The following is a 15,992-nucleotide window of genomic DNA, read 5'->3' on the forward strand; positions in this document are numbered from 1 at the left end:
TTTTTGGTCAGCTCCTTCTCAAATCATCTTGGACACTCTTGGATGTTGGTTGACATCATTGAGATAAAGCATGTAAGCAATGCTGGAAACAATATCAAAAAAGATCTTGTCATCACCAACCCTGACATAGTGCCCTCGAAGTCTTTCAGCCTTGTCCTCGTCAGGGCACAAAATGACTCGTCAGGGCACAAAATGAAACCAAAATTCCGTGAAGGATCAGCAGCAACACGATAATCTAGGACTTGCTTTGATCCAACATGACACTGCAAAGCTCGGACAGTCAGCATATGGCGATCAGTTTGCTTGGTTTCCTTTGACCATGCCAAAACAAGACAGCTTTGGGGGCCTTCTTCAATTCCAAGATAAGTGAAGTTTTCACGGCTCATGAGAACAAGCTCCCTTCTAAAAGCATCAGGCTTAAGTTCAGATAACTGAAAAAAAACAGAATCAGAACTCAGATATGTTTGTGCTATTAAACTACAAGACATTAAAATACTCAAAATTGATATTGGGGGGATTCTATAGAATTTCAGACTACCAAGCAGCGAATAAACAAAATCATAAATAAAAAAAATTGATATTGACATGAAAATTTCAAGCCTAAAAAATCTGGATTGGTACAAATTCAGAAATAACATACACCTGTTAGTAATAAAAAAAGGGCAAATACAGATATATCAGATTACTGAAATTGTGGGGCCAACACTGTGTCAAACACACATATGAAGAAAAAATGGTATTTAATGTCTGATATCACCTCACATTTCAGTAGTTACACCATGTTTATATATAAATGACATTACAATAACCACTGGAAATCTGGCTAGCATGAACTGTAATTATAAAAAAAATTATAGTGAAGGGGAAATAAGAAATATTACAGTGAAGGAAAATGAGAGGAGCAGGAAAAGAAATAAAATTTTACCGAGCTCTTATTGCAAACAAGAACCAATAATAAATTTTAAGAGTGTATCAACAATTTACAAAGCCATAAGTTATAAATTTAAAACCACTGAACACTTGTTCTACATTTTAGTATAAACATGTTCTGTTGATTATTATACAAGTCTAGCTAATCACATGTGTAGATCAGGGCTAAGTAGACAGAGAACAAAGTTATAGTAATATTTCTATAGTGCAAATGCAAATATAACAAAAGGGGTACAAATTATTCTATGTTGAGCAGAAACAAAAGGTTGTTTGGAACTCATTGCAGCCAACCAAAACTACAAATGACAAAATGCCAAGGTACTAGAAAAATGTTCTATGGTTCCAAAAGAACTAAATATAATCTGGTTTCCAAAATTTGCAAAAACCAGACTAAATAGCCCTCAAAAATTAAAACACAAAGATGAAAAATTATTTGTAGAATACACAAACATGAAAATTTCAAAGCCTAAGAAATCTGGATTGGTAAAATTCAGAAATAACATACACATGTTAGTAATCCAAAAATGGGAAAATACAGATATATCAGATAATTTAATTTGGGGGGGCCAACCCTGTGTCAAACACACAGATGAAGAAAAAAAATATAAAACTAGAAATAGTGGATAAGATCAATGAACTAGAAAAAAAAGACATGATAGACTGCACTGTCATATACTAAAAATATGCAAAGGTGAACATCAGAAAAAAATGGAGGTCGGGGATTGGCTGCAAAATACCTTATTGACACACCCCATCGTAAAAACTGACCTGCTGATTTGATCACAAATACTTGGACTGAACAAAATCTGTCTTATTAACCAAAGCAAACAAATCAAGAGTTACAGGGAGTAAACATTGAAAATGACACCTGGTTAATCAGTGTAAAAAATATAAGTACGAGCAGTAACTACTTGAAATGGGGGGAGGGGGGATGCACAGCATAAACAGCAAAATACAAAGGTGAATGCGATTGAAAGATACTTACAACAATAAAAGAAGAAGGGAGAGAAAAAAAGGTGACGAATGGGGAGGAACAAAGAGCCATACCTCGAGGTTTCTTCCGGGAGTAGAGAGGCAGGAGAAAAAATGCGATAGAGAACAATAAATAGGAGGTGGGTGGTAAAGAAGAGAAGTGAAGAGACGCCGGAGGTGAAGAGGCGGCACAGGAATCGAAGAGACAATCTCAACTCAGTGGGCTGTTTTTGTCTGTGGGCCACACACTATAAAGACAAACACAGGCTAACTTTGAGGGCCATAAGAAACAAAGAAGAAAAAGAAAAAAACACATCCAACAAAACTGGGCCAAAATGAATTAAAAAGAAGTGGGCCTGAAAAGTAACGACGAAGGAAAACAAATGAGCAAAAAGCCCGATTGGGGTGAAAGTGTTTGCGAAAAAAGCCCTCGAAAAGATACTGGGCCAAAAGAAAAACCATAAACCCAGACAACAAATGGAAAGAAAGGAGAACCGGGACTTACTTGGACACCACGATAGCTGTAGTCCTGGAGAGAAGGAAACAGAGGAAGAAGGGAAGCTTTTCTATTGGGATCTGGCGGTGTGTCCTTCCTTGGGGAAGAGGAAGATGAATCAGGAATCACAGGAGCCGCCAGACCATGGGGTCCTGAGCATGAAGACAGCAGGATCATCAAAGGACGATAGAGCAATCTACAAGAAGACAGGAGCACATGTCAGGGGGGATCACAGGTAAGTTTGCCAGATCTTGATCTCTTTGACAAGTAAATCACAACAAATGGGTGCAGGACTAGAAAAAGTATGAACATTGTAGCAATAATTAACATTGAAAACTAGAAAAACTGAATGCAGAAAAAATTGATAGAATTGAGAAGTTAATTTTTTTTAACAAGAAACACAATCAAAGTCAGTTCTAACACAGGGTTCAGATTTTGACACCCAGATGCAGACAGGAGCATCAACATAGGCCCAGAATTTACAAATGCTGCAGGCAAACTCAAATCACCTATACTGATTCAGGAAATTTAGACAAAAAAATGAACGAAAAATATAATTCTAATTAGACTCTGAGAACTGTTTATTATTGAACAGATTGAATACTATCAAGAACAATATGGAGTGAAGCAGATTGAAAATTGTTCGTTATCAGAAGATGTGTTAAGGGTTGTAGGAGATATGAGTTTTGAAAATATGATTAGCTCCGAACAGGTAAAGTAAATAGCCAAAATTGGTACTAATTAAAGAATAAAAATTAAATAAATTATAAATAATTATAGTGATAATGATTTTGTGAACAGGGCTTCTACACAGGATTGCTGCTGGAACAAATCAGGAATTCTCAAGAAGAAGGAGCTAGTACACAGGTAATAAAAAATAATAATAAATTCAATGCAATTCCTAAAGTTATAGTTGCAAAATAATTTGAAATGACAGTGAAACTAACAATGTCAAAATTATGCACGTGTGACTGTATGTACTAAATGCAGGCAATATCTTACACGGATCTGCTGACAGGGGACTACAGCTACGAGGTATGAATGTCATACATACATTGTCAACATTACACAGGGAATATATGTACAGAGCTTGATTTTTAAAATGGAATTTGAATTTACATGTAGGAAACTGAAAACATTAACCTACAAGATCTTGGGACGAGCATGACAGACACAGGCAGATATGAGCATGGAACCAGAGTAATAGATGTATCAACAACAATATCACAGGTATTGGCTAGCTTTACAGATCTAAAAAAATAATACTCAAGAATAAAAACATCAAAAATAATAAAAACACAACAATTACTTATTTGTCAAGCAGAGCGAATACATAGAAGGAGAAGATATTGGAGAAGATGAAGTATACAATGATGATGGTGTATGCAATCAAGATATCTTTGAAAACATGCAATTAGAAGAGGTAATTTGAAAAAAAATCTTTTCAAAAATTAAACATATGTAAATAATTGCATTTGCATATTTGAAATGAAAAAAAATAACAGTAACACAATCTGAATATTTGCATGTAACTGAGAAAGACAACATGAACACGTCGGATATGAATGGGGGCTCAGGCGAAAAAGGAAATGAAGAAGAAGTAAATGGAAGTTAGGAACTCACGGAGCAAGAGATAGAAGAGTTCATTCGCAAAGAGCAGCAAGCAGCATCTGAAGGAAACAATGCAGATGTTGACAGCAAGTACACACCGCAGATTGGGATGGAATTTAAAGATAGGAATGCAGCTCACCATTTTTTCTCATTCTATGGATTCCTTGCGGGGTTTGAAGTTGTGGTTTCACATGTTTCTAGAACATCTGCTAAGAAGAACAACAACGAAATTTATAAACAAGAAATGAAATGTCATAGATATGGGAAGCAAACAAAAAAAGAAGTGCAGACAGAGGTGGCAGATGAAACATTGCTATGTGAGGCAAGTAATGATGACAAAGCTAAACGGAAGACAAATGTGCAAATCAGAACTGACTGCAAGTGTGTGATGGTGGTGAAAGAAATATCTGGAATATGGAAAGTAATCAGGCTAGATTTAGAGCACAACCATGAGCTAAGTCCTAAAGACAGAAACCAATTATTCAGTGGGAAGAAGTATATGACTGACATGGAGAAATGAATAATAAGGACTTTAAATGATAACAATATTCCAACAAGAAAAATGATAGCTATACTCTCATACCTAAGAGGAGGATTGACAGCTCTCCCATACAAAACAAAAGATGTACATAATGTGCGAACAAAAATAAATAGAGAAGTGACAGGCAATGATATGACTCAGGCAATGGAATATTTCAGGAAGAGGAAAATACAAGATCCAACATTCTACTTCAGATTTCAAGTGGACAATAACATGAAAGTGAAAAATATTTTCTGGAGAGAAGGAATATCATTAAAATGGTCTGCAGAATATGGGGATTGTGTTAGTTTTGACACAACTTATATGACTAATAGATATAATCTTCCTTTTGCACCGTTTGTTGGAATAACTGGACATGCACATACATGTTTGCTTCGTTGCGCCTTTCTATCTGATGAGACAGCAGAAACATTCAAGTGGGTTTTTGAAACATTTGTTGAATCAATGGGAGGCAAGCATCCAAAATCAATCATAACTGATCAAGACAAAGCGATGAAGTCAGCGATAGAAAAGGTTTTTCCAAACTCAAAGCATAGAAATTGCTTTTTCCATATCAAGTCAAAGTGCTACAACAAAAATCTGAGATGCTTTGCAATCAATAAAGGACTGCCAGAGAAATTTGAGGATACAGTTAACTTCTCAGTTACAGAGGATGAATTTGAGATGTTATGGCAGGAAATGATTGCAGAATACAAACTGGAGAATAACAAATATTTTAATAAGATGTGGGAAACAAGAAAACGGTTCATACCAGTGTACTTCAAGAATGATTTCTTCCCATTCATTCAGAGTACTGGAAGAAGTGAAGGGACAAATGCTCGGTTCAAGGATAACGTGGGACCTACATACAGCATAGTCAGTTTCCTGAGGGAATACCAAAGAATTGTGGATACAATAAAGAATAAGGAAGAAATTGAGGACAATTTCAATAAGCAGAAAACACCAAAGGAGATGTTGTATAGATACACTATAGAACAGCAAACTATGGATTTGTATAACAGGAACATATATATCAAATTTTCAAATCAACTTAAGCAAACAGAATTGTACAAGTACAAGGAAACTGAAAAGGGGAGATGCTTTGAAGTGTGGTATAAAGCAAATCAGATCAAAAAGAGAGAGAGGATAAGGAAATATATAGTACTTACTGACCTTACAGAGGGTTGTGAAGATTTCAGTTGCATCTGCGGAAAATTCAACAAGGATGGAATCCTATGTGCTCACATCCTAAAAGTGATAGTAGAAGAGGAAATTAACAAAATACCAGACAAATATTTTATAGATCACTGGAGGAAAAAAGAAAGGAAATATCATATTCAGGAAGATAGTGATGGGAATAGTACACATGAATTGCTAAGGTTCAACATGCTGTCAAGAAAAGCTGCAATATTGACATCAAAAGGAGCAAAAATAGAAGAAGGGATGCAATACCTGGATGAAGAATTTGATAGATTGAACAAACATTTGGACTTCTTGATGCAAGATAAAGAAAGACGAACAACATCGATGATAACTAGAGAATCAGAAGTACATCAAGGTGAAGAAAGAACAAATTCAAACACAACAGAGATAGTTATTCTTCAGGAACCAAATAGAATATAGCAAAAGGGGAGACCAAAAAACTCAACAAGGTTAAAACCACTGGTGGAACAGGAAAGGGCTAAAATGGCAAAGGCAGCAGCAAAAAAGAAAAAAACCCAACAACAAACATCAAGTAAGCTACCTGTGTGAACAAAAAAAATATAGTCAAATAAAACTATTATATGAAATATACTAAAACTAATAGTGTTTTGTAGGTCCAGTTGCAAAAGGCAAAATGAAGATGCGTAGGGCGCTTCAATAGGAAACTGAAAGATCTTGACAAAAAAAAGGAAATGGAAAGGGAAGGAGAAAGAAGGCATGAAGCAGAGCAAGTTCAAGTAATATAGAGATCATAGACAGGAGATAGTGTTGTTGCATCAAGATTCATCTACCCTATTACAAAAATAGTTGTAAAACTCAGCACTGCAGGCTTGCAAAAAAAGTAAAAGACAGTACTTTGAAATGAACTATGCTTGTACTAGCTTATATATGATATTACTACTCGATGGACTGTGCTGTCATTTCAAAGGTCCTGCAAAAAAAAAAGATGGCATTAAAAACAAAATTAAAACAGGGAGTATAAAAAGACAAAGAAAAAGACAAAAAAAAATTAGAGAGAGGGGGCAAACAACCTTTTTGTAATGAGTAACACGATGCTTCATTCCAGAATTTTTTGGTTGGAAAACTAAATCATTGGCAATCTTGATCCTTATATTAGGGATGTCCTTTTGAGTGAATAGACAACGTAGTGCAGATCTTGGTGAGGTCCAGTGTTCAATGAACATCATTGTGTAGATCCCGGAATCAGTGCTGTGGTGCAAAAATAAAATAAAACGAAGTGAAGTTCAATATACATATCTAATAAAAGTTACACCCAAGATGAACATAAATTACACCACTATATACACTATAATTTATAATCAAATTGACTGTCATTTAAAAAAAAGAGAAAAAAGGCTGCAAATGCTTGTGAGATAGTATGACACACGAATATAATAGAAAAAATAAAAATAGTAACTAACTTGTTATCAAGAGGTTGTTCGGGGACAACAGGGTATACAAATTCATATTCACCAAAACCCATGTTAACTTGCATGTACTTGTCCCAATGATGCTCAAAGGAGGATCTCTGTGTAAAAAGAAAGAAAGAAATATCATTAAAAGGTATATGTGAAAATCATAAGTGATATCGAGAGAAAATAAAAAGGATAATAGCAACAAAGAATACTAACCAATCTGTCACGAACAATTTCTTGGAATTCATCATTTTGTTTGTAGAATGAATCAAGAATGACATACTTTCTGTCCTTTATATTGACTATGATTACAAACCAATGGCCTTGAAAGCGTGTTGGAAAGAACAGCTGAAAAGTAGACCAAATTCATAAACAAAATGATAGAAAATTAATAAAAAAATGAATATAGAACAAATTAAATTCAAAATTAACTAAAGTATATAAAAATACGAACCATGTTTGAGTGATGAAGAGGTCTAGCTTTGGAAGATTTAGTAAAGGCACGATACAAGATTTGTTGATCTGCTTCATTATAGTCCTTTAACAAGTTATCCTAACAAAAAATTTGAAAAAAGGAATATTGAATCAAAAGAAAATAATTAATAAAATGGAAAAGAGAAAATGCTTGAAATTTTTGATAACTTACAGCAATGTTTGAGAAGAAGTAATGCCTCTTTGATATGTCAGGATGACCATTGGGCTTGTGAAACAAACTGAAGCAGAAAGCAGAAACAACAAATGACTTGACCAAATCTCCGGGCTTCAATGAATCACCAAGAGACCAAAACGTGCATCTTACTCTGAACATATTAACAGCATCCTCACTAAGAAATTGAAAATCATGTTAAATTCAGAGGTAGCAGCAAACAAAAAACTGAACAAAAGAAAAAAGAAGTTGACTACTAACCATTGGAACTAAGATGAAGCCAATTTGCAAATGATATTATAATTCTCAACCTCAGACTTAGTGACAACAAATTTATTTGAAGAAGTGACAAAATCAGCATTGAAGATTGAAGCTGGTTTGGCAAACCTCCTTGGACCATGAATAGGCAATTTGCCACCAGTTGTTGAATCAGAAATCCTGTAAGGCTGGGAGGGCATAGAAAGCTGATGATTCAAATGATCAGTAGAAGAACCACTGCCTGCAGAAGTATTTGCATTGTTTCCAGATTTCAGAAGGATGGAATTATATATCTCATCAGATCTTCTAGTCATATGAATAACAGTATCAGATAAACTTCTTTCATCAATGATTTCGACATCTGGGCAGGGCTGAAGAACAAAAAAAAGATAAAAATAAAACACTTAATTTTGAGAAACAAATAATTAGAAAGTCAATACAACAACAATTACATGATACAAATATATATTGCAGGAACCCAAGAAAAGAAAAGAACATACTTTAGAAGAAGATTCTTTCTTTTCTTTCAAACAACTAAACTTTTTACTTGAAGATGAATGAGGAGTGAAATCCAAGGTTTACATTACAATAGGAGTCTGAAACATGATTAAAAAAATGATAGTTAAAAAGAAATAATATATTTATAATAACAATTGAAGAAGGAAACCAAGAAAATAGCATACTCTTTGGGAGGAAGCAGGACAAATATTCTCTTTCCCAGGAAATTTCTACAGAAAAAATGGAAACATTACAAAAGGGGAGTTAAAAAAATTAAGAAAAAACAAATAATTTGAATTAAAAAGAAGCTCATACCTGACGAATTGAAAATCTACGCATTCCAGGAACTGGGGAAGGAGAAATCGAATCGGGAGCATATCTATTTTCAATGTCAATCATGATAACATCACTAGAAGAATCACCATCGACTTCAGAATTATCTGACTTCTTCAAACATTTAGAACGATCAGAATTTGATGATTCAACAAGTGGTTTCATTTGAGGGGACTGTCTTGGTTGAGGAGGAGGTGTGGATTCATATTTTTGGCTTAAAGACCGATATACACGATCTACAAAATACATAAAAAGACAAGAAAAATCAAAATGAATAGAACAATTAGATGTACAGGTGGTATATAAAAAATATGAACAGAAGCTTCAAATATCGTGCCGATGATGGGATGAAAGCTAACATGAACATATAGCTATTAATCAAATTGACTCATTGGCAAAAAAAAGGGTAGTCTGAGTGGTAATTACTATTAAAAAGTACCAAAATGACAGGAGCAATAACACTGTAAAAATAGATAAATTCAACTGTATCTGAAAAAAAAGAACTATATGTGAAATAAATATGAGTAAAGGAAATATAGAGTGAACAAAAATATAAGCTGCTCTAGGAATAACTCAACTACATGATTAAAACAATATGATGCTGAAAAAATAATAGACACAAATCTTGGGGGTAGAGAAAACACTGTCTTAGAAAAAAAGGAGAAGAAAAGAAACTTACGGGTAGGAGGATAGCCAGATTGTTGTGGGACAAATCTTGGGGTAGTTTTATGGGCAGATGGAGGAGTGCATGAATCTAACATATGAAGATGGAATGAAAATTAACTGAAAATAACATAAATACTAAACATTAAAATATAACTAAATCAAAGTTAACTAACTGTTTCTAGTCAACTTCTCCATGACTCTAGCAACAACAGATGGAACATCAAGCTGAAAAAAAGAACAACCATAATAAGGTTTTTATAAAAATTAAAAATTGAATGCAAAGAGTAGTGAAAAGAAGATTACATTGGCTTTCTGAGTGTTGATATTTGCACGAGACAAATTAGGAGTGGGTAAAGTAGCTGGTTTTTTCAAATCACGAACAGTAGTATCACCGGAAACAGAAGGAGAGGATTTGATCTGATAGAAAAATAAAGAGAAAGCAAAAGATTAAGATTAACTAAATATGAATAAAATAGAACACAAAAAGGGAAACTAGATAACTAACCTGACCATCACTAGTAATTGCAGCTGAAAAGGAGTTATCATATTCATTGAAGGGTTGGTGTTGGGAGCAGAAGACATGATCAGAGACATCTATATAAAATAAAAAATAATTAACAAAACATAAAGAAAAACAAGGAAAATGAGAAATAAAAAAGGTAAAGAAAGAAAATTACCTGCATCTTTAACAGTAACATCATTAGGAGAGTTCTGATGTTGGGAAGCAGCATTAACATCTTGAGAACTGTACTCATCATTATTATCATCATCAGTGGCAACAGAATCAGCAATAAGCTTCATAAGATATAAAACCAACTGTTGTGATCGGGTATCAATGGAGTAAGCATGAGTCATCAGTTTACAAAAACAACTTTTCAGACTATCGGGAAGGGCATTAACAGAATGGACATCCAAATTAATGGAGACACCAGAATTGAAACAATAATTTTGAATGAGATTGCAGATATCGATCTTCAAATTTTCAGGAAGGGTACAGCCAGAAACTGCGTCAAGCTTCCGTTTGAAATCATCACCAAATGAAAGGGGGGTAGGATTGGCAATGAACCTAAGATCCTATAAAAAAATTATATTGGAAAGTATACAAATAGAAATATTAAAAAAAATATAACAACAAATTGTGAAAATAAGTGAGACTAGAAAGAAAGGTGATACCTTAGAAAAACATGTACGAGAAATGTCAAGAAGCGGATGATACCCATAACAACCAGGAGATTTCGAATCAAACTCAGCATTATCTGTAATCATTGAGCCTTTCCAAACACTGATATGAGGAATAGACATAGGGAAGTGACGGGCACCAAAATCAACATGATCCAAGTACAAAACCTAAAAAGAAAAAAGAAGAAAACACTTTAACTAAAAAAATAGAGAAAGCAAAACAACAAATGCGTGAAAAAAATAAGGGGCCTATGGATAAAAGATACTTACAGCCCAATAATAAAGGCAGACAGGGAGAGTTCCTCCATCAGAATGTTTACCCTTGTTGAAGCTTTTGATACCATCAAGCAACCAATCTAGAACAAAACCACACCAATCCAGATCCTTAGCATTGCCAATGTCTTCGAAAATTCCAAAGTACTTATGGCTAGGGGTCACTGATGAGTTTGAACACAGAAAACTATGTAGTGCCACCAAAATAAAACACATGAAAACCTCTTCATCTGACAACACTTCATGATCAATGATCTTTTTAGAGAAGAATGAGACAGGTGGGATTTTCTGTTTCGCAAACTTAGACAAGAGAATTGATTTCCCAAGAGATGGATCTGAAGGAAAACACTTGTCGGACAATGGCAAACCAAGAACCAAATGGACTGATTCTTTGGTGAGAGAGATGACTTTGCCATTGAAAACAATATCAGCAGATCTGTGGTTGACGTGTCTAGCTACCCACTTCACAAATTTGTTTGGTACAAAACACCTATCAAAATGAAGTAGACTGCCAAAACCAAAGTCTTCAATAACCTTCCTATTCTCAGGGGTTAATGACTCAACAACTGATGAGAAAGTAGACATAGAAAATCTTGTGAAAGCATCTTTGCTGAGCTTGACAGAATTAGAATTAGTCTCCTAAGCAAAAGGAAAAATAAAAAATTATTCTATGATGAGCAAGAAAAATAAACACTCAAACAGAATTGAAGCAAAGAAAAAAGAAAATAACCTCACGACTAAGAGACAATGCCAGCTTCCTTTTTAAAATTTTGATCTCTGCAAACTGAACAGAAATAAAAGGAAAAATTGTAAAGTGCTAAATTAAAATAGTACGAACATAAAGAATATAAAAAAATAACATGTACTCACATCCTTAAGAACTTCCTTATAAGCAGCTCGTTTAAGCCTTTCGTGATCACCATCATAAGAATGCTACGTAAAATAACATCAAAATCCCCATCTTACTATTACATAAATTATAATACATAATAATATTTCTGCAAAAAAAATGATAGCAAAAAAGCTTACATCAATCCCATGAGAAGCATCACTTTGGTTTTCATCTTCTGAATCAAAGATATCTTCAGACTCGACGGAATCACAATAAATCACAATCTTGAGAACTATCGATATTGATACAAGCATTGGACCTCTTCCGAACCATTTGAAAAGAAATAAAAAGAGCAAACATAAACAAAGCGACTTTGATGTGACAAATGGACAAAACAACAGTTACCAAAAGCCTGCCTAATAACACAGAGTAAATACAGGACACTACAAAGTGAATGATGTGAAAAATAGTTTTTAGCACACACTGATATTGATTTGGGGACTCCAATTTACAACATAATTGCTGAGGCGATGGTTTCATCAGACCAAAAATGAAAACAATAAAATAAGTAATTTCAGATACAAAATGAACAACATTTATAACCAAATTAAACAGAAGTACTCTATGCAGGCGACATAACGAAGACGATATTCCTACTGTTACGGTTGCAGTGACAAATAAAAAAACCTAGCAAAATCAAGCACACCAACGAAGCATAAACACAAATTAGTAAGAGGAGATATCTAGAAATTCAGATCTAACTGACCTAAAAACTCTGGTGAAAAAATGAGTGTAATAAGCAACAGCACAAATAGAATGCCGTTATCCGCAGCAATAGCAAAATGGGGGGTGGATCTAAGAAGAAGAGCAGAATAAAGCAGGATGAACAACGGCAAAACAATCACAGACACGAGATCCACATACATCAAATCAAGCTAATCACAAAGTAACTAAAGGGGGAAAATGAAGCTCATATGTAAGGGAGAGAGCGAGCAACCCTCCCCGCTAGCCTGGGCGTCGCACCCCGTGTTTCCTCCAACCCCTACCCCCTAGTGACCAAAAGCACTAGTGGGCGCCCCCAGGGCTCCTCCAGACATCCAATCCAGCAGTGGGGTAGCGGCAGCGCCGCCGGCGAGCGGCAGCGCCATGAAATCGACTCAAACAAACCTCATAAGCCAGACGCAAATCAGAATGGATGGAAAATCAGACAACGAGAGCAAATCAGACAACGAGAGGATGGATCGGCATCCAGATAGAGACGACGAGAGCGAAAACTCACCTAGAACTCACCGATACCTGAAGAATCACCTGTGCTTAGCTCGAGCGCAAGGGGAATCGCCTCTCCGGGCGAAAGTAGCAGGGGGAACTGAAAAAAGGAAAATTAAATGTATAATTTAAAGGAAGCAACGGGAAGGGAACCGGAAAAAGAGGCGCGGTTACGAAAAAAATTAAAAACAATCTGACAACTCAGGTCCACATGGCAGAGGTAACCGAAGCGGGATGGCGTCTAGACAGAACGAAGGGAGGAGATGGACGGGGAATCAAATCGAACGGCAGCTAAAATCGAGTGAGAGATCAATCAGAATCACTCGAGTGACAAATAGCTTAGGAATTTTAGGAAAGGGTAAGATGTACGTACTTCTTTTGAAAAAGTGCCCAAAAAATTATGCAGCGTTTGTTCTCAAAATTAGTAATATTCTGTACATGGGTGTAAAAACCATTTGTAAAATTAGGGTCTAGGCTAGATAATTTGGTAAAGGTGAACAATGATCACCTGCATATGGGTACCAAAAAGAGACACTAAACGGAGACAACTTGGTCAGTTGGAACTAGAACATGGCAGTGTTCCAAACTGTGGAGCGAAACCCTACCACCATTCATCATTCCAAGGTACTGCTGGTGGTCCCCACCTTCTTACATTCCTAAAACCCTGGTTCTACCCACATGCAGCCAACAAAGCGTCCAAGGTAATTACACATCAAGACAAAGCTTAGTTTCTGAACAGAGACAAAGCCAAGGCACAGGGACAAAGCAGCTAACCCTAGCTCAATCCAATCCAATCCAATCCATGGCAGGACGATCCTTCTCCTCCTCCCCCAAGCTCCAACCTCTTTATAAACCGCCACACCCCAGTACCACTACCCCACCCACCCCCATCCTCTCCTCTGATTCATACCACAAAGCAAGAACCTGAAAGCAACCACACCCCACCGTCTTTGCCATCTCCAAGAAAGAACCCATCCCCTTCTGCTTCTGCTTCAAGAAGCCTTTTTGAGATATTGAGTTTTCGCCATCCATCACCATGATCCAAGAACTGCTCGGAGGGGCAGCCATGGACCAGCTGAAGAGTATGAACGATGCGAACCCGACAAATCTGCCCCTGTTGCTTCACCCCATCGTCTCCAAGCCGTCGCCCACGTCCTCCTCGTCGACGTCGTCGCGCTCGTCGGCGCAGCAGCAGCGGTCGACATCGGCGACGTCTTCGCCGCAGGGGCAAGGGCAGGCGCAGCAGCAGCAGGGGCAAGGGGCGGAGCAGGCGCCGCTGCGGTGCCCCCGGTGCAACTCGTCCAACACCAAGTTCTGCTACTACAACAACTACAACCTCACCCAGCCGCGCCACTTCTGCAAGACGTGCCGCCGGTACTGGACCAAGGGCGGCGCGCTCCGCAACGTCCCCATCGGCGGCGGCTGCCGCAAGCCGCGCCCCATGCCGACGCCAGTCGCGAAGCCGGCGGTCTCCTGCAAGTCCATGGGTGGAGCGCCGTCGCTGGGCCTCGGCGTCGGCTTGGGCATGGGCTCCGGCCCCGCGCCCTGGGCGTCGTCGCAGCAGGCGGCCGCCGCGCAGCTCATGGCGCTGCTGAACAGCGCCAGGGGCGTGCAGGGCGGCCACGGCGGCGGCAACATGCACAGGCTCCTCGGCCTCGACACCATGCCCCACCTGCCCCTCCACGTCATGCCGGGCGGTGGTGGCAATGCCGGTGGCGCGCCGGCGTCGCTGTGGCCGCCGGCCGGGCCGCGTCCCATCCCAACACCGCCGCTCATGGACTCCCAGATCGGCATGGGGCCGCTGGGGCAGCACGACGTGCTGTCAAGCCTCGGGCTAAAGCTGCCCCCGCCGTCGTCGTCGCCCGCGGCGAGCTACTACAGCGACCAGCTGCACGCGGTGGTGAGCAGCGCCGCCGGACGCCCGCACGAGTACGACGGCCCCGGCGCCACGTCCCTCCCCTGCACGACCGCGGCGACCTCGCTCCCGCCGGCCGCGTCGTCGGGCGTCTCGGCTGCGCTGAGCAGCGCCACAGTCGGCCTAGACCTCCCGCCGGTCTCCCTGCTCGCGCCGGAGATGCAGTACTGGGCCGGCCCGGCGGCGATGTCCGTGGCGTGGCCGGACTTGCCCACCCCCAACGGCGCGTTCCCATGAGAGCCGGACCCGACGTACGGAGGGCGCAGCTGTTTCTTCATGGCACACTAGTAGAACGTGATCAGTAGCTGGATCATCAGTTCAGCCTTCAGTGTAGCTTTGTCGTGCGGTTTGACTGTGTTTTGAGTGAGAAGCAAATCCACTCGGGGGGAAGTTAATCCAGGGTGTTTAGTTACTGTTGTTTTTGTTGATCAGTGGGAGAACGGGAGTAATTGCTTACTGTTAATCAGAGTTATCTTTGTTCCTTCTCAATCTGCTGTAGTGTAGTAGGGGTGATGCATAACTTTGTATTTGGTGTTTTGCATGAGGGCCGATCATGGATTGATCATATTAGTCTCAACTCTCAACGGCATGTTCATTGACTAATATGCATAGATGATGGATTTGTGTGTACCTTCAAATAAAGGTGTTGCAGATCATCTAGCTTGGTAAACTTATTGCAGTAAGTATATGCATGTATTAGCTAAAAAAAGCTTAATTTATGTATTATGAATGGTCTCAAAACTACATTTCCTGCAAGATAGTACATGTAGCCAGTGCTCACTGGTCAGTACGTATCAGTACTTTCACTTTGGTTTCTCACGGAAACGCAAGTACTACAGAGTCGTTGAATGCATGCAGCTGTAGGTTTTGCTGCAAAAGCAGCAACTCTGTTGGTGTCCCGAACAATTTTAGCCGGCTTTTTTTGTGGTGACTATCCTTTAATTAGTTGGCTGTTGCCAACGTGCCGATCCTGTTCGGC

General features: G+C 38.5%; 2 protein-coding genes and 2 long non-coding RNA genes across 4 annotated transcripts; 1 reads left to right on the forward strand and 3 right to left on the reverse strand.

Annotated features, from left to right (window-relative positions):
* Positions 1-8,305: 8,305 nt before the first annotated feature.
* LOC120648946 lies at positions 8,306-8,930 on the reverse strand. Its single transcript, XR_005665124.1, has 4 exons — positions 8,865-8,930; positions 8,735-8,779; positions 8,552-8,647; positions 8,306-8,422 (listed from the first exon to the last, which is right to left on the reverse strand). It is a non-coding gene; the product is annotated as an uncharacterized LOC120648946 (long non-coding RNA).
* A 167-nt stretch (positions 8,931-9,097) lies between these two features.
* On the reverse strand, positions 9,098-10,403 carry LOC120649502. Its single transcript, XM_039926314.1, has 7 exons — positions 10,226-10,403; positions 10,054-10,142; positions 9,852-9,965; positions 9,722-9,773; positions 9,562-9,636; positions 9,322-9,371; positions 9,098-9,118 (listed from the first exon to the last, which is right to left on the reverse strand). Exons 1-7 carry the CDS (start codon positions 10,401-10,403, stop codon positions 9,098-9,100), a joined length of 579 nt encoding a protein of 192 aa, XP_039782248.1.
* A 1,182-nt stretch (positions 10,404-11,585) lies between these two features.
* On the reverse strand, positions 11,586-11,904 carry LOC120648489. Its single transcript, XR_005664964.1, has 3 exons — positions 11,871-11,904; positions 11,731-11,784; positions 11,586-11,639 (listed from the first exon to the last, which is right to left on the reverse strand). It is a non-coding gene; the product is annotated as an uncharacterized LOC120648489 (long non-coding RNA).
* A 2,051-nt stretch (positions 11,905-13,955) lies between these two features.
* LOC120649658 (dof zinc finger protein 4-like) lies at positions 13,956-15,626 on the forward strand. Its single transcript, XM_039926516.1, has one exon. The coding sequence runs from the start codon at positions 14,135-14,137 to the stop codon at positions 15,248-15,250; it is 1,116 nt and encodes a 371-aa protein (XP_039782450.1). The 5' UTR covers positions 13,956-14,134; the 3' UTR covers positions 15,251-15,626.
* The last annotated feature ends 366 nt before the right edge of the window (positions 15,627-15,992 follow it).

This window comes from Panicum virgatum, chromosome 9K (assembly GCF_016808335.1).
Source record: "Panicum virgatum strain AP13 chromosome 9K, P.virgatum_v5, whole genome shotgun sequence".
Lineage (NCBI taxonomy): Eukaryota > Viridiplantae > Streptophyta > Magnoliopsida > Poales > Poaceae > Panicum > Panicum virgatum.

What these genes read in the sequence shown, in the direction of transcription:
- LOC120649658 (XM_039926516.1), top strand. Translation starts at nt 14,135, where the DNA reads ATGATCCAAGAACTGCTCGGAGGGGCAGCCATGGACCAGCTGAAGAGT.
- LOC120649502 (XM_039926314.1), bottom strand. Translation starts at nt 10,403, where the DNA reads ATGACTCATGCTTACTCCATTGATACCCGATCACAACAGTTGGTTTTA. An exon ending in ATCTGGCTATCCTCCTACCC is followed by an intron (nt 9,372 to 9,561) that starts GTAAGTTTCTTT and finishes CTTTTTTTTCAG; the next exon opens with ATACAGTTGAATTTATCTAT. An exon ending in TTATTGCTCCTGTCATTTTG is followed by an intron (nt 9,119 to 9,321) that starts GTACTTTTTAAT and finishes TGTATTTTGTAG; the next exon opens with ATCGTGTATATCGGTCTTTA.